General features: G+C 49.6%; 1 protein-coding gene across 3 annotated transcripts; it reads left to right on the top strand.

Moving 5' to 3' along the window:
- Nucleotides 1-3,018: 3,018 nt before the first annotated feature.
- LOC124019157 (ethanolamine-phosphate cytidylyltransferase-like) lies at nucleotides 3,019-24,504 on the top strand. Of its 3 annotated transcripts, none has more exons than XM_046334548.1 (13): nucleotides 3,019-3,337; nucleotides 9,544-9,632; nucleotides 11,030-11,075; nucleotides 11,167-11,279; nucleotides 13,633-13,784; nucleotides 14,047-14,088; nucleotides 14,651-14,789; nucleotides 15,682-15,764; nucleotides 19,082-19,159; nucleotides 22,260-22,325; nucleotides 23,609-23,674; nucleotides 23,789-23,877; nucleotides 24,119-24,504. In XM_046334548.1, exons 1-13 carry the CDS (start codon nucleotides 3,216-3,218, stop codon nucleotides 24,234-24,236), a joined length of 1,203 nt encoding a protein of 400 aa, XP_046190504.1. In that variant the 5' UTR covers nucleotides 3,019-3,215; the 3' UTR covers nucleotides 24,237-24,504. The 3 variants fall into 3 exon arrangements, with proteins under 3 accessions (XP_046190504.1, XP_046190503.1, XP_046190505.1); XM_046334547.1 differs by having other exon boundaries at nucleotides 3,021-3,337; nucleotides 11,027-11,075; XM_046334549.1 differs by lacking the exon at nucleotides 3,019-3,337 and adding an exon at nucleotides 3,346-3,666 and having other exon boundaries at nucleotides 11,027-11,075.
- The last annotated feature ends 55 nt before the right edge of the window (nucleotides 24,505-24,559 follow it).

Raw genomic sequence — 24,559 nt, 5'->3', positions numbered from 1 at the left:
CCCTTCTAACCTTGATAACACCTTTGAGCGATGGGGAGAGTTGGGGATAAGCACCATAGGGGATTTATACATAGAAGGGACCTTTGCTTCCTTTGAGCTGCTGAGGGAAACTTATAATCTTCCCAGAAGTAATTTTTTCAGATACCTACAAATTAGAGACTACGTTAGAAAACACCTCCCAACATTTGAGAATGCTAAACCTTCCATGTTTGACGGATGCATAAAAATATGCCCCACCTCAGATAAACTGATATCGCGTCTATATGATGCTTTTCAATCTGTTAGCACACCTTCTACTGATGCCATCAAGGCAAAATGGGAGGAAGAACTAGGGACTGACATCTCAGTGGCAGACTGAGAAGAGAGCTTGGAGTATATCCACACATGCTCCATTAATTCCAGACATCGTCTCATACAATTCAAGGTATTACACAGATTACACTATTCCAAAACTAAACTGCATAGGATATTTCCTGATACATCCCCTACATGTGATAAATGTCAGGCCACGCAGGGTACACTACTCCACTGCTTTGCCCTATGCTCTAGCTTGCATGGTTATTGGTGTGGAATTTTAGGATCCTCTCTGAAGTTTTGGAGACTTCAATAGATCCAGACCCGCTTCTGATAATCCTGGGAGTATCTGAGTCCCTAAACAGATTAACCAACCCCCAAAAACAACTAATCTCGTATGGTCTCATCTCGGCAAAAAAACTAATCTTGTTGTTTTGGAAAAGGAGGGAAGCGCCCTCTACCAAATTATGGCTCAGTGAATTGGCAAACACTGTACACTTAGAAAGAATTAGATATATTCTGAACAATAAATTATCAACATTTGATCAAATCTGGCAGCCTTTCCTCTCCTACTTGGACGAGTCGGCGCTGTGAATTTGTACTTATTAACGCACTCTCAATGGTAAAATTTTTATCTACCTTTGGGCAGCGTGTGCTGGCCCTACCACCCGAGCAGTTGGGGGGGGGGGGGGGAATAGGGGATGGGGGATAGGGGGGACGTCTTCCCTCTTTCTTTCTACGTGTCCTTGTTCTGTATGTCGTGTTCTGTATTATTTGTTCTGCACCCAGAACTCTGGGTCTTGTTGTTCCTGTATGCTCTTTTATGTTTAGATAAGAATTGTATACCTGTCATGTATACCTATACACCATTCTTGTGTGTGTTTAATAAAAATATTTGAAACAAAACTTCACCACTATACCAACTAACCCTACACCCATTAAAACCTCACCACTATACCAACTAACCCTACACCCATTAAAACCTCACCACTATACCAACTAACCCTACACCCATTAAAACCTCACCACTATACCAACTAACCCTACACCCATTAAAACCTCACCACTATACCAACTAACCCTACACCCATTAAAACCTCACCACTATACCAACTAACCCTACACCCATTAAAACCTCACCACTACACCAACTAACCCTAAACCCATTAAAACCTCACCACTATACCAACTAACCCTACACCCATTAAAACCTCACCACTATACCAACTAACCCTACACCCATTAAAACCTCACCACTATACCAACTAACCCTACACCCATTAAAACCTCACCACTGTTCCACTACAGCACCAGTCTGTTTGTTTCCCCCCTAGTCTGATAGTTTTCTAAATAAAAGATCTGATTGACTGAATGTGATACACAGCATTAGTTACTCTAGCATGGTGATGGGAATGGTGTTTCAGAAAGTACACAGTTTCCCTGTGGTTTTCTTCTGCCTTCTCGCCATTAAATCAAGTTAAAGGGAAGTTGACCTAAAAGCCCACATTTCCCAAGTGATTCCATACATTGAAACTAGTTAAGTGGAGTCCTCCTCTCTCTCCCTACAGTGTAGAACTGGAGAGCTGCTAAAATGAGTCATGTGATGTGTCTTTGTGCGGCTCCATTGTCAGTCAAAGAGCAATTAAGAAATCCATAAATTGTGGACATATTACTTTTATTTAAAGGGTCTGGCCAAATGAGCTATTTTAATTAAAAATACTATTGCTATTGGTTTTAAGTCAGGAAATGTGTACTTAACACCTAAAACAATTGTGCTTATTTTATATTATTTCAGGTGGCCGACTGCAGCAACAGGGAGGGAGAATGCACATTTCACCTAACTAATTTCAATGTTTGGATTTTAGGTCAACTTCCCCTTTATATGGAGGAAATCTACAACTTCGCAGCCTGAATGGAGAATGTTTTATCTACGAACCGGTCCATGGGGATATGAGTGTATAGCGGGGATATAAGCATTTCACTGTTGTCTACACCTGTTGTATTGGCACAATTACGTTTGATTGGATATGATAAAACGACTCAATATCGCCATTTGCCGGCCTTTGGGCAACTGTGAAGTATACATTGTCCACCCCTTGACTGTTTGTGTACTGTTACTATAATTTAAAGTTCCATTGAATCTATTCAAACTTTGCATGCTGTATTGTTTTCTCTCTCAAAAACATTGGTTGACAGGAATGTGTTCTGGTACTTTGTTTACACGCTAATCGCGTAGATTTATCGGAAATGTATAGGATGCGTTGTAAATTTGCTCTGGCTATCTACTCCGATCTCAGAGCACTCTCGTCTGAGTGCCAGAGCGCAGAATAACTGATGAATTTACTAAAGCTCAACACCTGTTGAAAATGGCTGGTGTCAGTAAACGTCGGCAAAATGTTTTAATTCAATTGTGGCCAGCAGCACAGTTACAATCACCAACCACCTGGATAAAATGAAATAAGCAGTAAAGTGAGTAAAGAGTAAAGTGTTCAGAGCGATGGGTTCTCTTATTTGTGCCTGGAAGTAGCTAGCCGGTTAACTTGAGCGCTTGACTGTCGTTGTGAGGTTAATAAAACGCTCAGATCAATCAATAAACCCTACTCCGCGAAACGCTCTGGGTTTAACGCCCTGAGCGCACCCCGGCACTCGAGATTGAATTCACGAACACACCCTAAATCTACGTTGTGCGGGTTTGCGTAATCACGTGATGTGAGTTTTTACGCAGCCAGCAGCATGGCCGCTACCTCGGAGTAGTCATGGTTCGACCGTGACGCGAATTTCACTCCAAAGGAGGCGTTGTCCTACCGGCGGGTTCATTCTTACGTTAAACCGGGGGATGGGATCACCCAACCCGTCATTTTAACGGCATTATTTTATTATTTTGTGGTTTTAGCTCAGAGTTTTAATATTATTTTATCAACATGATCAAGAACGGTCACCACACATCGAGTGAGCAGGGCATAGAGAGCGGCGCTAAGCAGGGAGACTTGGCTTGCAGCCCAGAGAAGAGGAAGCGCTCTGTCCGGGTGTGGTGTGATGGCTGGTAAGTCGTGTAGCTTCGCCTCCTGTCCGGGTGTGGTGTGATGGCTGGTAAGTCGTGTAGCTTCGCCTCCTGTCCGGGTGTGGTGTGATGGCTGGTAAGTCGTGTAGCTTCGCCTCCTGTCCGGGTGTGGTGTGATGGCTGGTAAGTCGTGTAGCTTCGCCTCCTGTCCGGGTGTGGTGTGATGGCTGGTAAGTCGTGTAGCTTCGCCTCCTGTCCGGGTGTGGTGTGATGGCTGGTAAGTCGTGTAGCTTCGCCTCCTGTCCGGGTGTGGTGTGATGGCTGGTAAGTCGTGTAGCTTCGCCTCCTGTCCGGGTGTGGTGTGATGGCTGGTAAGTCGTGTCGTGTAGCTTCGCCTCCTGTCCGGGTAGCGACTTCTATTAGCTACATGTACAACGTTGCCTATCTGCGAAAAGGATTTATAATATCATGTTTGGTAGTCTGTTGTGCGTATAGTAACCTCAGTAATTTAAGTAGCTAGGCTAGTGACTAACTGTTAACGTAGCTTTACTAATAATGATACATTTTGGTTGATCAACTTGATTATAACCACTAAGCTAGATAACCGCACATCGTTACATTCCGCTAACTAGGTATTTTTGCTACTTTGTAAACATGAACTTGAGTGTTGCTGCCTGGTCAAACAAAAGTGGCTACTAATGTGATTGTTTTGTGATTTCAATCACAAATACCCCTAAAGTCAGATAACTACAGTACCTGCTAGCTAGTTATACTGTTTCAGTTGCTGCCTTTCAGAGAGAGTGAATGTGATCACAGCCCGCCGGTGTCGACCGGTAGGAACGGAATGATCTCAGCTAGACTTAAGTCTCTGTGCACATGGTTTGCTAAATGCGGTTTAGGTGGGATGTTACGTAACCTTGGCTGTCACTGTGATGTATGGATATTGGGGAGGCAGGTAGCCCAGTGGTAAGGTTGTTGGATCGAAAATCCCTGAGTTGACAAGGTAAACATCTGTCGTTCTGCCTCTGAACAAGGCAGTTAACCCACTGTTCCCCGGTTCTCCTTTGCACCCCAGTATCTCTACTTGCACATTCATCTTCTGCACATCTGTCTCTCCAGTGTTTAATTGCTGTATTGTAATTGTTTCGCCTACTTATTGCCTTACCTCATCTTATCTCATTTGCTCACATTGTATATAGACTTTTGTTTTCTACTGTATGTTTGTTTACTCCATGTGTAACTCTGTGTTGTTTGTGTCACACTGCTTGGCTTTATCTTGGCCAGGTCGCAGTTGTAAATGAGAATTTGTTCTCAACTGGCCACCTGGTGAAATATAAAAATTAAATAAAAAGGCCGTCATTGTAAATAAGAATTTGTTCTTAACTGACTTGCCTAGTTAAATAAATCTTACAATTTGTATTTTTTTAAATATTGGAAATAACTTGGTACAGTGCAGTTGCTGACTTGCTGCTAGCTAACAATTAGACTGGTCCCAAATCGGTTTGTGCTTGACAATTCCTTGAGGAGCAGAAACAGACTGGCACCAGTCTAGTTGTCTACAACCATAGACCATATCAGTTCTAGCTATGTGTATGACTACAGCCTTTCTCCTATACAGCTGACCTGGACAGTAGTTGGCTGGCAACGGTTGGTAGGCCGGAAGAACGGTCGTTCATTTGTTGATTGATCTGAAAGTCGCTGTTTTAGCTACTTGATATCAATTTCATGCTATAGAAAGGTATACAGACTAGCCCAAACTAATACCTCTTATTACGTTTATAATAACTGTATTTTACTGTTATTACCCAACTATATATTACTAACTGTAAACATGATGACGAGCCAAGTGGGACTAAGGCTGTCATGGCAGCACTACTGTATGTTGCAACGCTTGATTTGTTGTCAGAGGACAATGTGCAGAGTGACATAGCTAGCTACCCAACCCAGTTGGCAAGGAAGTACAAAGTCCACCCTTATCAGTTGACCATAAGAGTTGTTTACTTTCAGCAGTAGCTTGGCTTTAGTCAACACCTGTTATATTCGGTGCATGTGACAAATAACATTTGATCAGTAGCTAATAGGCCTTTATTCAAGTTTGTAAAATACATGAATGCCTGATAAGGCTCCTTCCTGGGTGACGTTTCCCCTAGCTACAGATCTAGGATCATCTCCACAATCCTAACCTTAATCATTAAAGGGGAAATGCAAAAATGACTGAAAGATCAGCGTCTACTCTAGGGGCACCTTCTTCCTCCCTTGATAAGGATGAGGTAGAAGCTCTGTGATCGATTCTGCTGTCTGCCAGGTGGAGAATGACCTGCAGTAACCTTTGTCTCCCTGTGGATTAGAGAGGAGTCAGGAGAGTAAGTTATTAGCCAAGGCCAATAACACGCTCTGATGCCCTTGCTCTGGCTTGGTCCAAATACTTTACATGGGTTATATTCATTAACTCAACTTGTCCCATAAAGAAATGTGCTTGTTTTGTTTCAAACCCATATGGTGTTCACTAAATCAATAGGAAATACCACCCTGGCTTACTATCACTGATTCAACACGACTGGATAGGGGAAAGTAAAGGATTCTACTACTTAGCTTTCACCTATTAACAGACACCAGATCAGTGATTAGGCTCTTTCAAAGAAGAAGAAGGGGGAGGAGGAAGGAAGGATGCATTTTGAGAGTACTCAAACAGGGCTAGTCTCTCACTCCCGTCCATCCACACCACCTAGTACCTACAGCCTGCATTGTGCTCATCATGGGATGTGTCCAAAATGGCAGCCTATGTTGTGCACTTCTTTTGACCAAGGGCACCTCTTTTGATCAGAGTCCTATCGTGCACTTACTCTTAATACTAAATAGCCTTTTATGGGGTAGTGTCCCAAACGTAACCCTATTCCCTTTATAGGGCACTACTTTTGCCCAGGGCCCATAAGGCTCTGGTTAAATGTAGTGCATCATGTAGGGTACAGAGTACCATTTGGGTCGCTGACGTGGTCTTGCTGAGTTTACTTGAGGCGAGAGCCGACTGACTCCCACCTCCCCGTTCTCACCTTGTGACTGGTGGTGGCATAGCTATAAACACTGCTCTCACACAGACACAGATACTCTGCCCTCGTGGTACCCAGACAGAAAGCTAGTTTGTGATAGCTTGTTTTGACATGGCAGTCCAGAATAGTGGATATAAATAACTAACCAACCGTCTGTCTGTTTACACAGTGATTAAGTATTAATAGCTAACCAACATGGTGAACATGTCGTCCAGTGACAGATACACCATGGGGGTGGCAGAGGGGTCTTGTTGGGGTCTTTTAGGGGTATCAGGGGGTCTTTCAGGGGGTAGCAGGAGGGTCTTTTAGGGAGTAGCAGGAGGGTTTTCTAGGGAGTAGCAGGAGGGTCTTTTAGGGAGCAGCAGGAGGGTCTTTTGGGGGTAGCAGGAGGGTCTTTTGGGGGTAGCAGGAGGGTCTTTTGGGGGGTAGCAGGAGGGTCTTTTGGGGGGTAGCAGGGGGGTCTTTTGGGGGGTAGCAGGTTAGTTAATTAATACTTAATCACTATGTAAACAGACAGACCGTTGGTTAGTTATTTATATCCACTATTCTGGACTGCCATGTCAAAACAAGCTATCACAAACTAGCTTTTGTCTGGGTACCACGAGGACAGAGTATCTGTGTCTGTGTGAGAGCAGTGTTTATAGCAGGGGGGTCTTTTAGGGTGTAGCAGAGGGTTATTTTAGGGTGTAGCAGAGGGGTCTTTTAAGGGGAGCAGGGAGAGGGAAAGAAAGTGGGAGAGAGCGAGAGATGAGTGATAAGAGTACATCAAAATAAAACAGAAGCACTCTGTTTACAGCGGAGTATGTCCCAAATGGCACCCTATTTCCTACAGCCTACAGAGTGCACTCAGAAGGATTTCTTTACATAGTGGAATGAATTAGAGGGAGTGGCTGTTTGGCCAAAAACCCAGCAAGTTATGTGGATAGGACAGACCTATCAGAGGCAGGCTCTCTGTACAATAGTGGCAGTATAAAGGAGAGTTGTTGGGAGTCCCCAGTTGATCTGCCTGTCTCCTGGTCTTAGCCTGGGATACTGTCGTCTTGGTTACACCTCAGGGATAATTCCCACGGTAATCCTGGTGTTAATTACAGAGAGGAATCAGTACTTCCACACACACATTACAGAGAGAGGATGACACACATACTGCCAGAGAGGAATCAGTACTTCCACACACACATTACAGAGAGAGGATGACACACATACTGCCAGAGAGGAATCAGTACTTCCACACACACATTACAGAGAGAGGATGACACACATACTGCCAGAGAGGAATCAGTACTTCCACACACACATTACAGAGAGAGGATGACACACATACTGCCAGAGAGGAATCAGTACTTCCACACACACATTACAGAGAGAGGATGACACACATACTGCCAGAGAGGAATCAGTACTTCCACACACACATTACAGAGAGGATGACACACATACTGCCAGAGAGGAATCAGTACTTCCACACACACATTACAGAGAGAGGATGACACACATACTGCCAGAGAGGAATCAGTACTTCCACACACACATTACAGAGAGAGGATGACACACATACTGCCAGAGAGGAATCAGTACTTCCACACACACATTACAGAGAGAGGATGACACACATACTGCCAGAGAGGAATCAGTACTTCCACACACACATTACAGAGAGGATGACACACATACTGCCAGAGAGGAATCAGTACTTCCACACACACATTACAGAGAGAGGATGACACACATACTGCCAGAGAGGAATCAGTACTTCCACACACACATTACAGAGAGAGGATGACACACATACTGCCAGAGAGGAATCAGTACTTCCACACACACATTACAGAGAGAGGATGACACACATACTGCCAGAGAGGAATCAGTACTTCCACACACACATTACAGAGAGAGGATGACACACATACTGCCAGAGAGGAATCAGTACTTCCACACACACATTACAGAGAGAGGATGACACACATACTGCCAGAGAGGAATCAGTACTTCCACACACACATTACAGAGAGAGGATGACACACATACTGCCAGAGAGGAATCAGTACTTCCACACACACATTACAGAGAGGATGACACACATACTGCCAGAGAGGAATCAGTACTTCCACACACACATTACAGAGAGAGATGACACACATACTGCCAGAGAGGAATCAGTACTTCCACACACATTACAGAGAGGATGACACACATACTGCCAAATCCACACATTGTACTTTCCTCGGCCTGAATCCTAACTTGAGAAACGTAACTTGTTGTGTTTAGTGTAAATCCCACCATGGCTGGTAATCCTGTGACGGAAGGACAGAAGGAGGACGGAGCAGAATGTAGGGTTGTGTGGGGTGATGGGTCTGCTGTGTGGGGTGATGGGTCTGCTGTGTGGGGTGATGGGTCTGCTGTGTGGGGTGATGGGTCTGCTGTGTGGGGTGATGGGTCTGCTGTGTGGGGTGATGGGTCTGCTGTGTGGGGTGATGGGTCTGCTGTGTGGGGTGATGGGTCTGCTGTGTGGGGTGATGGGTCTGCTGTGTGGGGTGATGGGTCTGCTGTGTGGGGTGATGGGTCTGCTGTGTGGGGTGATGGGTCTGCTGTGTGGGGTGATGGGTCTGCTGTGTGGGGTGATGGGTCTGCTGTGTGGGGTGATGGGTCTGCTGTGTGGGGTGATGGGTCTGCTGTGTGGGGTGATGGGTCTGCTGTGTGGGGTGATGGGTCTGTTGTGTGGAAGGAGAGCGGTTCCTCCATATCTATTCCATGAGGGAGTGAGGGAGGGAGGGAAGTGAGGGAGGGAGGGAAGTGAGGGAGGGAGGGAAGTGAGGGAGGGAGGGTAGTGAGGGAGGGTAGTGAGTGAGGGTAGTGAGTGAGGGTAGTGAGTGAGGGAGGGGAGTGAGGGAGGGAGTGAGGGAAGTGAGGGAGGGTAGTGAGGGAGGGAAGTGAGGGAGGGAAGTGAGGGAGGGAAGTGAGGGAGTGAGGGAGGGTAGTGAGTGAGTGAGTGAGTGAGTGAGTGAGTGAGTGAGTGAGGGAGGGAGGGAGGGAGGGAGGGAGGGAGGGAGGCAGGCCGACCACCACCACTGGATACAGATGCCAACTATCAAGTACAGAGCAGCTTCTCATTAAAACACTAGCCCCTCCCTTAGACCAGCTCAGTTATACACACACTGTCTGTCCCACGTTAATGACATCATGTTCTCTCTCCCTGTCCTGTAGTTATGACATGGTGCACTACGGCCACTCCAACCAGCTGAGACAGGCTAAGGCCATGGGAGATTACCTCATCGTTGGAGTACATACAGATGGTGAACACACGGGCACACACACAGACACACACACACAGACACACACACACAGAGACACACACACAGAGACACGCACACAGAGACACGCACATTAATCATAAGTATCTCAGCCTCTGTTTCTTCACTTGTCTCTCTGTTCCCCTCCACTACACCACAGTAATACACAGTCACTTCCCTTCTCTCCCTCCACTACACCACAGTAATATACAGTCACTTCCCTTCTCTCCCTCCACTACACCACAGTAATACACAGTCACTTCCCTTCTCTCCCTCCACTACACCACAGTAATACACAGTCACTTCCCTTCTCTCCCTCCACTACACCACAGTAATACACAGTCACTTCCCTTCTCTCCCTCCACTACACCACAGTAATACACAGTCACTTCCCTTCTCTCCCTCCACTACACCACAGTAATACACAGTCACTTCCCTTCTCTCCCTCCACTACACCACAGTAATACACAGTCACTTCCCTCTCCCTCCACTACACCACAGTAATACACAGTCACTTCCCTTCTCTCCCTCCACTACACCACAGTAATACACAGTCACTTCCCTTCTCTCCCTCCACTACACCACAGTAATACACAGTCACTTCCCTTCTCTCCCTCCACTACACCACAGTAATACACAGTCACTTCCCTTCTCTCCCTCCACTACACCACAGTAATATACAGTCACTTCCCTTCTCTCCCTCCACTACACCACAGTAATACACAGTCACTTCCCTTCCCTTCTCTCCCTCCACTACACCACAGTAATACACAGTCACTTCCCTTCTCTCCCTCCACTACACCACAGTAATACACAGTCACTTCCCTTCTCTCCCTCCACTACACCACAGTAATACACAGTCACTTCCCTTCTCTCCCTCCACTACACCACAGTAATACACAGTCACTTCCCTTCTCTCCCTCCACTACACCACAGTAATACACAGTCACTTCCCTTCTCTCCCTCCACTACACCACAGTACTATACAGTCACTTCCCTTCTCTCCCTCCACTACACCACAGTAATACACAGTCACTTCCCTTCTCTCCCTCCACTACACCACAGTAATACACAGTCACTTCCCTTCTCTCCCTCCACTACACCACAGTAATATACAGTCACTTCCCTTCTCTCCCTCCACTACACCACAGTAATACACAGTCACTTCCCTTCTCTCCCTCCACTACACCACAGTAATACACAGTCATTTCCCTTCTCTCCCTCCACTACACCACAGTAATACACAGTCACTTCCCTTCTCTCCCTCCACTACACCACAGTAATACACAGTCACTTCCCTTCTCTCCCTCCACTACACCACAGTAATACACAGTCACTTCCCTTCTCTCCCTCCACTACACCAGTAATATACAGTCACTTCCCTTCTCTCCCTCCAGAAGAGATTTCGAAGCACAAGGGTCCTCCTGTCTTCACCCAGGCAGAGAGGTAAGAAAATCACCGCATTTCATTTTCATGTCAATGGACAATAAAGTTTTGGTATGTCAATGGACAATAAAGTTGTGGTATGGTGTTGTAGGTATAAGATGGTGCGGGCTATCAAGTGGGTGGATGAGATAGTAGAGGGTGCTCCCTACGTCACCACACTGGACACACTGGACAAATACAACAGTGACTTCTGCGTCCACGGAGGTAAGGGGAGGGAGCGAGCGGGAGGTAAGGGGAGGGAGCGAGCGGGAGGTAAGGGGAGGGAGCGAGCGGGAGGTAAGGGGAGGGAGCGAGCGGGAGGTAAGGGGAGGGAGCGAGCGGGAGGTAAGGGGAGGGAGCGAGCGGGAGGTAAGGGGAGGGAGCGAGCGGGAGGTAAGGGGAGGGAGCGGCGGGAGGTAAGGGGAGGGAGCGAGCGGGAGGTAAGGGGAGGGAGGAGCGGGAGGTAAGGGGAGGGGAGCGAGGGGAGGTAAGGGGAGGGAGCGGCGGGAGGTAAGGGGAGGGAGGAGCGGGAGGTAAGGGGAGGGAGCGAGGGGAGGTAAGGGGAGGGAGCGAGCGGGAGGTAAGGGGAGGGAGCGGCGGGAGGTAAGGGGAGGGAGCGAGCGGGAGGTAAGGGAGGGAGCGAGCGGGAGGTAAGGGGAGGGAGCGAGCGGGAGGTAAGGGGAGGGAGCGAGCGGGAGGTAAGGGGAGGGAGCGAGCGGGAGGTAAGGGGAGGGGAGGGGGGGGGAGGTAAGGGGGAGGGAGCGGGAAGGGGGAGGGAGCGGGAGGTAAGGGAAGGGAGCGGGGGTGTAAGGGAAGGGAGCGGGGGTGTAAGGGGAGGGAGCGGAGGGAGGTAAGGGAAGGGAGCGGAGGGAGGTAAGGGGAGGGAGGTAAGGGGAGGGAGGTAAGGGGAGGGAGCGGAGGGAGGTAAGGGGAGGGAGCGGAGGGAGGTAAGGGGAGGGAGCGGATGGAGGGAGCGGGGAGGTAAGGGGGGGGAGCGGAGGGAGGTAAGGGGAGGGAGGTAAGGGGAGGGGAGGTAAGGGGAGGGGAGCGGAGGGAGGTAAGGGGAGGGGAGGTAAGGGGAGGGAGCGGAGGGAGGTAAGGGGAGGGAGGTAAGGGGAGGGAGGTAAGGGGAGGGAGCGGAGGGAGGTAAGGGGAGGGGAGCGGGAGGGAGGTAAGGGGAGGGAGCGGGAGGTAAGGGGAGGGAGCGGGAGGTAAGGGGAGGGAGCGGAGGGAGGTAAGGGGAGGGAGCGGAGGGAGGTAAGGGGAGGGAGCGGGAGGTAAGGGGAGGGAGCGGAGGGAGGTAAGGGGAGGGAGGTAAGGGGAGGGAGGTAAGGGGAGGGAGCGGAGGGAGGTAAGGGGAGGGAGCGGAGGGAGGTAAGGGGAGGGAGCGGGAGGTAAGGGGAGGGAGCGGAGGGAGGTAAGGGGAGGGAGCGGAGGGAGGTAAGGGGAGGGAGCGGGAGGTAAGGGGAGGGAGCGGAGGGAGGTAAGGGGAGGGAGGTAGGGGAGGGAGGTAAGGGGAGGGAGCGGAGGGAGGTAAGGGGAGGGAGTGGGAGGTAAGGGGAGGAAGCGTGAGGGGAGCGGAAGGTAAGGGAAGGGAGCGGGGGGGTAAGGGAGGGAGCGGATGGAGTGGAGGGAGGTAAGGGGAGGGAGCGGGAGGTAAGGGGAGGGAGCGGAGGGAGGTAAGGGGAGGGAGCGGAGGGAGGTAAGGGGAGGGAGCGGAGGGAGTTAAGGGGAGGGAGGTAAGGGGAGGGAGGTAAGGGGAGGGAGGTAAGGGAGGGAGGTAAGGGGAGGGAGCGGAGGGAGGTAAGGGGAGGGAGCGGGAGGTAAGGGGAGGGAGGTAAGGGAAGGAAGCGTGAGGGGAGCGGAAGGTAAGGGGAGGGAGGGGGGGGGTAGGGAAGGAAGCGTGAGGGGAGCGGGGGAGGTAAGGGGAGGTAAGGGAAGGGAGCGTGAGGGGAGCGGAAGGTAAGGGGAGGGAGGGGGGGGTAAGGGAAGGAAGCGTGAGGGGAGCGGGGGAGGTAAGGGGAGGGGAGCGGGGGGGAGGTAAGGGAGGGAGGGAGCGGGAGGTAAGGGGAGGGGGGGAGGTAAGGGGAGGAGAGGGAGGGAAGGTAAGGGAGCGGAAGGTGAGGGAGGGAGGGAGTGGGAGGGAGGGGAGCGGGAGGTAAGGGGAGGGAGCGGGAGGTAAGGGGAGGGAAGGAGCGGGAGGGAAGGGAGCGGGAGGGAAGGGGAGGGAGGGAGCGGGGGGTAAGGGGAGGGAGGGAAGCTAAGGGGAGGGAGGGAGCGAGCGAGCGGCGGAGGTAAGGGGAGGGAGCGGGGGTAAGGGGAGGGAAGGTAAAGGGAGGGAGGGAGGTAAGGGGAGTGGGATGTAGGGGGAGGGGGACCCCTGACGGATCGATTTGTTACTTTTTTAAAGGAGAACAGGGACTCATCCTCCTTCCATATTTCTGTGTTTATTTAGACAGTTGAGAATGTACATTCCAGGCTGCAGTGGTAGAGTGGCAGAACAGTGTCAGAGGTGGGATTCTATCATGCTGGGCTGATGTCAGAAAACTAACTCCAACGTTGTCCTTGTGTACCTTAGATGACATCACCCTGACGGTGGACGGGAAGGACACGTATGCGGAGGTGAAGAGAGAGGGCCGGTACCGGGAGTGTAGACGCACCCAGGGGGTCTCCACCACAGACCTGGTGGGCCGCATGCTGCTCATGACTAAAACCCACCACAGTAACATCGTGAGTACCACACACAGAGTGCACACTGACCCTACAGTACCGTAGTGTGTGTGCTTACAGCAGGGAGGCTGGTGAGGGAGGACGGTTCATACTAAAGGTTGGAACGGAGGGAAGGGTATCAAACACATTCCATTCATTCTGCTCCAGCCCATCCTCCCCAATTAAGGTGTCACCAACCTCCTGTGGCTTACACTGTTGTAATGGCAGAAATCACACAGGACTGACCTCAAGCAAAACTCTTTCTTCCTCTGTCGGTTTACAGGACAACTCAGACTACCAACAGCACACGGACAACTTTGGGAAGGTAAATATTACTATTCAAATATATTCTGGAGAGGAAGTGGAGATGACAACACTCTGTGGTTGTGGATTATTCTGAACACAAGGGGGCGCAATTCCCCTGCTCAGGACAACCATGGTGTGCTGCACATCTCAGTGAAAATAGTACCGTAGTGTATTCAGATGTAATGTTCAGAAAGCTACGTTATTTTGTATTTTTTAACAAAACGTCTCTTTGGAACATCCACGTGAGCCTGCTTTCTGAGGTGTCACTTCCTCAGGCTTTCCAACTAGTATGAGATGGCTGGGTTTCTGAGGTGTCACTTCCTCAGGCTTTCCAACTAGTATGAGATGGCTGGGTTTCTGAGGTGTCACTTCCTCAGGCTTTCCAACTAGTATGAGATGGCTGGGTTTCTGAGGTTAGGGTTTAGAACGGGACCTTCCCCTCTCTCCTCCCCTCCATGTTCTCCCCAGGGTCCTAAGGGCCACTGTCTATGGACAGGAGTTGGGATAGGTTTATATTAGGTTTGTGTTAGGTTTAGATGAGGGTTAGAGGTTATGACTATAATAGTGTTTCGTCTCCCCAGGGTCCTAAGGGCCACAGTCCATGGACAGGAGTGTCCCAGTTCCTCCAGACTTCCCAGAAGATCATCCAGTTTGCCTCAGGACAGGAGGCCCAACCTGGGGACACCATCATCTACGTAGCCGGGGCCTTCGACCTCTTCCGTATCCTTATGTACCGCTGTGTCTGTGAGAGAGACACATGGTGGTTGTGTGTCTGTGAGAGAGACAGACACATGGTGGTTGTGTGTCTGTGAGAGAGGCCGAGAAAGGGTGGTTGTGTGTCTGTGAGAGAGACAGACACATGGTGGTTGTGTGTCTGTGAGAGAGACAGACACATGGTGGTTGTGTGTCTGTGAGAGAGACAGACACATGGTGGTTGTGTGTCTGTGAGAGAGACAGACACATGGTGGTTGTGTGTCTGTGAGAGAGACAAAGGGTGGTTGTGTGTCTGTGAGAGAGACACATGGTGGTTGTGTGTCTGTGAGAGAGACACATGGTGGTTGTCTGTCTGTGAGAGAGACACATGGTGGTTGTGTGTCTGTGAGAGAGACAAAGGGTGGTTGTGTGTCTGTGAGAGAGACAAAGGGTGGTTGTGTGTCTGAGAGACAGACATGGGGGTTGTGTGTCTGTGAGAGAGACACATGGGGGTTGTGTGTCTGTGAGAGAGACACATGGTGGTTGTGTGTCTGTGAGAGAGACACATGGTGGTTGTGTGTCTGTGAGAGAGACACATGGTGGTTGTGTGTCTGTGAGAGAGACACATGGTGGTTGTGTGTCTGTGAGAGAGACACATGGTGGTTGTGTATCTGTGAGAGAGACGAAGGGTGGTTGTCTGTCTGTGAGAGAGACAAAGGGTGGTTGTCTGTCTGTGAGAGAGACCAAGGGTGGTTGTCTGTCTGTGAGAGAGACCAAGGGTGGTTGTCTGTCTGTGAGAGAGACCAAGGGTGGTTGTCTGTCTGTGAGAGAGACCAAGGGTGGTTGTCTGTGAGAGAGACAAAGGGTGGTTGTCTCTCTCTCTCTATGTGTTATTACCTTGACCACACCTCCCCGTCAGACATTGGTCATGTTGACTTCCTGGAGACTGTCTACAAACAGGCTGAGAGGCCTTACGTCATCGTGGGACTGCACTTTGACCAGGTATGTACACACACACAAACAAACACACACACGTTCAGAAAACGCTGACCCCATCAGATTCAGTCAACATTTGCACTGAGCCAAAGGGTAGAGTTGCCGCTTTCAAGATGCGGACTCTAACCCAGAATTTATAAGAAATCTTGCTATGCCCTCCGACGAACCATCAAACAGGCCAAGCGCCAATACAGGGCTAATATTGAATCGTACTACACCAGCTCCGACGCGCGTCTTACGTGGCGGGGCTTGCAAACTATTACAGACTACAAAGGGAAGCACAACCGCGAGCTGCCCAGTGACACGAGCCTACCAGACGAGCTAAATCACTTCTACGCTCGCTTCGAGGCAAGCAACACTGAGTTATGCATGAGAGCATCAGCTGTTCCGGATGACTGTGTGATCACGCTCTCCATAGCCGACGTGAGTAAGACCTTTAAACAACTCAACATTCACAAAGGCGCCAGGCCAGACTGATTATGTGCTCCGGGCATGTGCTAACCAACTGGCAGGTGTCTTCACTGACATTTTAAAACATGTCCCTGATTGAGTCTGTAATACCAACATGTTTCAAGCAGACCACCATAGCCCCTGTGCCAAAGAACACTAAGGCAACCTGCCTAAATGACTACAGACCTGTAGCACTTACCTCCGTAGCCATGAAGTGCATTGAAAGGCTGGTAATGGCTCACATAAACACCATTATCCCAGAAACCCTAGACCCACTCCAATTTGCATACCACCAAAACAGATCCACAGATCTCCACACTGCCCTTTCCCACCTGGACAAAAGGAACACCTATGTGAGAATGCTGTTCATTGAATACAGCTCAGCGTTCAACACCATAGTGCCCTCAAAGCTCATCACTAAGCGAAGGACCCTGGGACTAAACACCTCCCACTGCAACTGGATCCTGGACTTCCAGACAGGTCGATCCCAGGTGCTGCTACCTACGCTCAACACAACTGCCACACTGATCCTCAACGCTGGAGCCCCTCAAGGGTGCGTGCTCAGTCCCCTCCTGTACTCCCTGTTCACCCACTACTGCGTGGCCAGGTACGACTCCCAACACCATCATTAAGTTTGCAGATGACACAACAGTGGTCGGCCTGATCATCAACAACGACGAGACAGCCTATAGGGAGGAGGTCAGAGATGTGGCCCGGGTGGTGCCAGGACAACAACCTATCCCTCAACGTGATCAAGACAAAGGAGATGATTGTGGACTACAGGAAAGGGAGGAACAAGCACGCCCCCATTCTCATCGACGGGGCTGTAGTGGAGCAGGTTCCTTGGTGTCCAAGTTCCTTGGTGTCCACATCACCAACAAACGAACATGGTCCAAACACACCAAGACAGTCGTGAAGAGGGCACGACAAAACCTTTTCCCCCTCAGGAAACTAAAAAGATTTGGCATGGGTCCTCAGATCCTCAAAAGGTTCTACAGCTGCATCATTGAGAGCATCCTGACTGGTTGCATCACCGACTGGTATGGCAACTGCTGGGCCTCCGACCGCAAGGCACTACAGAGGGTAGTGCAAACAACCCAGTACATCACTGGGGCTAAGCTGCCTGCCATCCAGGACCTCTACACCAGGCAGTGCCAGAAGAATGCCCTAAAAATGGTCAAACACCCCAGTCATAGACTGTTCTCTCTACTACCGCATGGCAAGTCTAGGACCAAAAGGCTTCTCAACAGTTTTAACCCCCAAGCCATAAGACTCCTCAGGTAATCAAATGGCTCCCGGACTATATACATTGTGTCCCCCCCCAACCCCTCTTTTACACTGCTGCTACTCTGTTTATCATATATGCATAGTCACTTTAACCATACCTACATGTACATACTACCTCAAACAGCCCGACTAACCGGTGCCTGTATATAGCCTCGCTACTGTATATAGCCTCGCTACTGTATATAGCCCCTCTACCGCGCGTGGCCCCTCTACCGCGCGTGGCCCCTCTACCGCGCGTGGCCCCTCTACCGCGCGTGGCCCCTCTACCGCTACTATTCACTGTGTGTTTATTTCCTTACCTATCTATTGTTCACCTAGTACCTACTTTTTACTTAAAGGTTGCACTGTTGGTTAGGGGCCTGTAAGTAAACATTTCACCTGTTGTATTCGGTGCAGGTGACTAAACTTTGATTTGAAACACTGACCCCATCAGAATCTATGTGAATGTGGTTTTCTAACCTTGTAGACATAATATAATAATAATAATATATAATATAATATATGCCATTTAGCAGACGCTTTTATCCAAAGCGACTTACAGTCATGTGTGCATACATTCTACGTATGGGTGGTCCCGGGGATCGAACCCACTACCCTGGCGTTACAAGCGCCATGCTCTACCAACTGAGCTACAGAAGGACCACATGATGGGGGGGTGCTGACTGTGTTTCACTGTCCCGCTCTCTCACACACAGGCCCGTGGTACGCACAGACACAGACACACACACAGGCCCGTGGTACGCACAGACACAGACACACACACAGGCCCGTGGTACACGCAGACACAACCACACAGGCCCGTGGTACGCGCAGACACACACACTGTTACAGAGAAACATGTGGATCCAGTTGACGACATTATATGAAGGACTGACATGTCTAAAAGCTACAGAGGGCCTCACTGCTCGTGTTCCCCAACTCCATTCCAATGAATCACGCTGCCATTGGTCGAGAGCCAGTATAAATACTCTGTCATTGGTCCTCGACTGTGGGGGTCGTCCTATTCCTTTCAGACGCTGTTCCAAGGTCGGTTGTGATGGAATGTTGAAGGATCAATCCTAGCAGGAGGAGACTTTGCTCAACTCGATCTTCATGGGGGAAAAAAAAGTCAGCGGGTTTTAACCAAAAACAGATTAAAAAAAATACATTTAAAAAAGGGCCAAATCTTAACCTTCACCATTAGTGGGGATGACAAAACTGACCTAAGATCAGTGTCTAGAGGCAATATTAAACTACTTCTTTGTAACCTCCCATAGACTTCGATAGACAACAGTAGTGGCCAAAAGCATGGGCATTGAGGACTTTCACCATTTCGAAGTAGTCAACTGGGCTCACATTGTTTACCGACTCATATAAGTAGTAGAAGAAGACGGTTGGAAATGGAAATGCCCTCGATGCCGCTGCCCATGCTTTCACAGACACCAAAATGGGACAAATACCCCTGTTTCACAATGCAATAAAGCCTCATGCCATTGGTCGAGAAATAGTCAAATATCCTGACATTGGTCGAAAGCTAGTAAATATCCTGTCATTGGTCGAAAGCTAGTAAATATCCTGTCATTGGTTGTTGTTTTTCTGTCAACCAGGAAGTGAATCGCTACAAAGGGAAGAACTATCCAATCATGAACATCCACGAGAGAACCCTGAGTGTCCTGGCCTGCAGGGTGAGAACATACACACATTAAGCATACAGCGACGCCCACCCTCTCCCTCCCTCCCCCCATCTCCCCCTCCCCCGCTCCCACCGACACACAGGCGCCCACCAACACACACCCCGACACACTGACACCCACCGACACACAGGCGTCCACCAACACACACCGCGACACACACTCATAGACACAAACCAACACAAACACACACCAACACACGCGCAGACACACACCAGCACAGAAACACAACGACAGACACACCAACAGACACACCAACAGACACACCAACACACAAACACACACACACCAACATAGACAGACACAGCAACACCAACACACACACACCAACATAGACGCATACACCAACACCAACACACACACACCAACACACCAACACCAACATAGACACACACACCAACACACACACACCAACACACCAACACCAACACCAACATAGACACACACAGCTTCTTTGTAACCCCATGGGCCCAATAGTCAGACAGGTAAAGCTGTCTGCTCTGCCTAGAGAGAAATGTTCTCCTTACACACACACACAAACACACACACACCAACATAGACAGACACAGCAACACCAACACACACACACCAACATAGACGCATACACCAACACCAACACACACACACCAACACACCAACACCAACATAGACACACACACCAACACACACACACCAACACACCAACACCAACACCAACATAGACACACACAGCTTCTTTGTAACCCCATGGGCCCAATAGTCAGACAGGTAAAGCTGTCTGCTCTGCCTAGAGAGAAATGTTCTCCTTACACACACACACACACACACTGAAGGACGGTAGGCTCTCTCCTCCATTCATCTCTTATCAGACCAGCTACAGAAGATCCTCTGCCCTCCCAGTGATCAAACCGTCTGCTCTGCCTAGAGAGAAATGTTCTCCTTACACACACACACACACACACACACACACACACACACACACACACACACACACACACACACACACACACACACACACACACACTGAAGGACGGTAGGCTCTCTCCTCCATTCATCTCTTATCAGACCAGCTACAGAAGACCCTCTGCCCTCCCAGTGATCAAACCGTCTGCTCTGCCTAGAGAGAAATGTTCTCCTTACACACACACACACACACACACACACACACACACACACACACACACACACACACACACACACACACACACACACACACACTGAAGGACGGTAGGCTCTCTCCTCCATTCATCTCTTATCAGACCAGCTACAGAAGACCCTCTGCCCTCCCAGTGATCAAACAGTCTGCTCTGCCTAGAGAGAAATGTTCTCCTTACACACACACACACACACACTGAAGGACGGTAGGCTCTCTCCTCCATTCATCTCTTATCAGACCAGCTACAGAAGACCCTCTGCCCTCCCAGTGATCAAACAGTCTGCTCTGCCTAGAGAGAAATGTTCTCATTTACATTTACATTTAAGTCATTTAGCAGACGCTCTTATCCAGAGCGACTTACAAATTGGTGCATTCACCTTATGACATCCAGTGGGACAGTCACTTAACAATAGTGCATCTAAAACTTAGGGGGGGTGGGGTGAGAGGGATTACTTAACCTATCCTAGGTATTCCTTAAAGAGGTGGGGTTTCAGGTGTCTCCGGAAGGTGGTGATTGACTCCGCTGTCCTGGCGTCGTGAGGGAGTTTGTTCCACCATTGGGGGGCCAGGGCAGCGAACAGTTTTGACTGGGCTGAGCGGGAGCTGTACTTCCTCAGTGGTAGGGAGGCGAGCAGGCCAGAGGTGGATGAACGCAGTGCCCTTGTTTGGGTGTAGGGCCTGATCAGAGCCTGGAGGTACTGAGGTGCCGTTCCCCTCACAGCTCCGTAGGCAAGCACCATGGTCTTGTAGCGGATGCGACTTCAACTGGAAGCCAGTGGAGAGAACGGAGGAGCGGGGTGACGTGAGAGAACTTGGGAAGGTTGAACACCAGACGGGCTGCGGCGTTCTGGATGAGTTGAAGGGGTTTAATGGCACAGGCAGGGAGCCCAGCCAACAGCGAGTTGCAGTAATCCAGACGGGAGATGACAAGTGCCTGGATTAGGACCTGCGCCGCTTCCTGTGTGAGGCAGGGTCGTACTCTGCGGATGTTGTAGAGCATGAACCTACAGGAACGGGCCACCGCCTTGATGTTAGTTGAGAACGACAGGGTGTTGTCCAGGATCACACCAAGGTTCTTGGCGCTCTGGGAGGAGGACACAGTGGAGTTGTCAACCGTGATGGCGAGATCATGGAACGGGCAGTCCTTCCCCGGGAGGAAGAGCAGCTCCGTCTTGCCGAGGTTCAGCTTGAGGTGGTGATCCGTCATCCACACTGATATGTCTGCCAGACATGCAGAGATGCGATTCTCCTTACACACACACACACACACACACACACACACACACACACACACACACACACACACACACACACACACACACACACACACACACACACACACACACACACACACACTGAAGGACGGTAGGCTCTCTCCTCCATTCATCTCTTATCAGACCAGCTACAGAAGACCCTCTGCCCTCCCAGTGATCAAACAGTCTGCTCTGCCTAGAGAGAAATGTTCTCCTTACACACACACACACACACACACACACACACACACACACACACACACACACACACACACACACACACACACACACACACTGAAGGACGGTAGGCTCTCTCCTCCATTCATCTCTTATCAGACCAGCTACAGAAGACCCTCTGCCCTCCCAGTGATCAAACAGTCTGCTTGTGTATCTTACATGTTTTAATGTGTGTTGACGTGTCTTGAGAATGTGTTTTATGAAATCCTAATCCATAATCCCAATTCTAAACGGCACTCTTACTCAAACCACACAAAGGGTGTCTACACACACACACACGCACACACCAGATTACGCAATTCCATAACCATTCAGAGTTAACACAAAGCCTGAAACTGTCTCCCTGTCCTGTGACAGAGCTATTACTCAATGACTATTGATAGTCACCCTCGACCTAAATACAACCATTACACAACACTCAACTCACTCATTTATTTTTGGTTAATTATCTCTCCCTCTCCTCCTCCAGTATGTATCAGAGGTGGTGATTGGGGCTCCCTACGCTGTGGGTAAAGATCTGCTGGACCACTTCAAGGTGAGGCACACACACACACACACGAAGACACACACTCACACACACACACACACACGAAGACACACACTCACACACACACGAAGACACACACTCACACGAAGACACACACACTCACACGAAGACACACACTCACACACACACACTCAGACGAAGACACACACACACACTCAGACGAAGACACACGAAGACACACACACACACACGAAGACACACACACACACGAAGACACGCACACACACGAAGACACGCACACACACGAAGACACGCACACACACGAAGACACGCACACACACGAAGACACGCACACACACGAAGACACGCACACACACGAAGACACGCACACACACGAAGACACGCACACACACGAAGACACGCACACACACGAAGACACGCACACACACGAAGACACACACACACACGAAGACACACACACACACACACACGAAGACACACACGAAGACACACACACACACGAAGACACACACACACACACACGAAGACACACACACACACACACGAAGACACACACGCACACTCACACAAAGACACACACGCACACTCACACAAAGACACACACGCACACTCACACGAAGACACACACACACTCACACGAAGACACACACGCACACTCACACGAAGACACACACGAAGACACACGTACACTCACACGGACACACACGTACACTCACACGGACACACACACACACTCACACGAAGACACACTCACACGAAGACACACACACACACACGAAGACACATACACACACACGAAGACACACACATTGAAACAGTGATATTGTTTGACTGGGAGAAGAGACCTTTCCTAACATGCATAGCCTCTCTTAGGGAGAAACATGTACAATGACCTGGTGTGTGTGTGTGTGTGTGTGTGTGTGTGTGTGTGTGTGTGTGTGTGTGTGTGTGTGTGTGTGTGTGTGTGTGTGTGTGTGTGTGTGTGTGTGTGTGTGTGTGTGTGTGTGTGTGTGTGTGTGTGTGTGTGTGTAAACTGACCTTTCTCCTGTGTGTATGGGACTGGGCATTGATCCAGACTGGGGTGCTGTAGTAATGTCAGGCTGTTACTGTATAGCAGACATACTACAGATGTCGCCCTCTCCTCCTCTTGCTCTCGCTCTCCGTTTCGCTCTCGCTCTCTCGCCCCCTCTCCCCCTCCCTCCCTCCCCCCCTCCACTTCCTGTTATACCATAGATATTTATGATAAATCATGTAGGTTATATAATTGATCCTATTGACTATACTCATGATCTATGATGTCACACTTGTAGGTGGACCTGGTGTGTCATGGGAAGACAGAGGTGTTTCCTGACAGGGACACTGCAGACCCTTATGCTGTGAGTACTGACTGTGTGTCTGTTTGTTTATGTGTGTTTTGCAGTATTCGTGTGTGTGTCTTTTTTTGTGTGATTGCATGTTATCGTGTGTGTGTGTGTGTGTGTGTGTCCCAGGAGCCTAAGAAGAGAGGTATCTTCCGTACAGTAAACAGTGGTAACGGTTTGACCACCGATGACATCGTACAGAGAATTATCAAGAACCGGTAAGGGCCTCTCTCACCCATCTATCACTGTCTACCTTTGTCTCTCCTTGTCCCTCATCTTTTCTCACTCGTTTGGTTATTTTTCCCTCTCCCCACCCACCCCCCTCTCCCCACCACCTCCTCCCCACCTCTCTCCCCACCCCTCTCCCCACCTCTCTCCCTCCTTATTTGGTATTATTGTATTGTTACATTGTACCAAATGCACTACACAAACGAAGTTGGTTTGATTGTCTCTCTCCAGGCTGCAGTTTGAGGCAAGGAACCAGAAGAAGGAGGCCAAGGAGATTGCGGTGTTTGAGGCGATGAAAAGCCAGGCAGAGGGAGAGCAGGCCGGGGACACGGCCCAGGCAGCACAGTAACCAGATCAAACTAGTTCAAACCAGACCCAGCTGTCCCAAAACTGATCCTAACCCAGAGTTTCTCAAACTCGAGAAACTCTGAAATAACTTTTTTTTAAAATTGCGTTTGGTTCATAGAACTGGGGTTAAGTCAGTAACCTCCGGTAGCTGCTAGATGCCGTTGTCATAGTGAGAGCGGTTTTGGTTTTCTTTCCTCCTATCTTTTGAATGGTTTAATCACCGGTTTCCCTCCTCAAAGCCCAGAAGCCTCAGAACAGAGTGGACAAGACCAGGCACTAAAATCAGACTGGAGGAAAAACAACAATCACTGGTGTTCATTTCTA

Source organism: Oncorhynchus gorbuscha, unplaced genomic scaffold, assembly GCF_021184085.1.
Source record: "Oncorhynchus gorbuscha isolate QuinsamMale2020 ecotype Even-year unplaced genomic scaffold, OgorEven_v1.0 Un_scaffold_723, whole genome shotgun sequence".
Taxonomy (NCBI): Eukaryota; Metazoa; Chordata; class Actinopteri; order Salmoniformes; family Salmonidae; genus Oncorhynchus; species Oncorhynchus gorbuscha.
This window is presented reverse-complemented; position numbering and strand designations above follow the sequence as displayed.

Bases quoted from the DNA above. Each gene is read 5' to 3' on its own strand.
- LOC124019157 (XM_046334547.1), top strand. From the start codon at position 3,216: ATGATCAAGAACGGTCACCACACATCGAGTGAGCAGGGCATAGAGAGC. The intron at 14,089-14,650 runs GTAAATATTACT...TCGTCTCCCCAG, and splicing joins ACACGGACAACTTTGGGAAG to GGTCCTAAGGGCCACAGTCC. The intron at 19,160-22,259 runs GTGAGAACATAC...CTCCTCCTCCAG, and splicing joins TGAGTGTCCTGGCCTGCAGG to TATGTATCAGAGGTGGTGAT.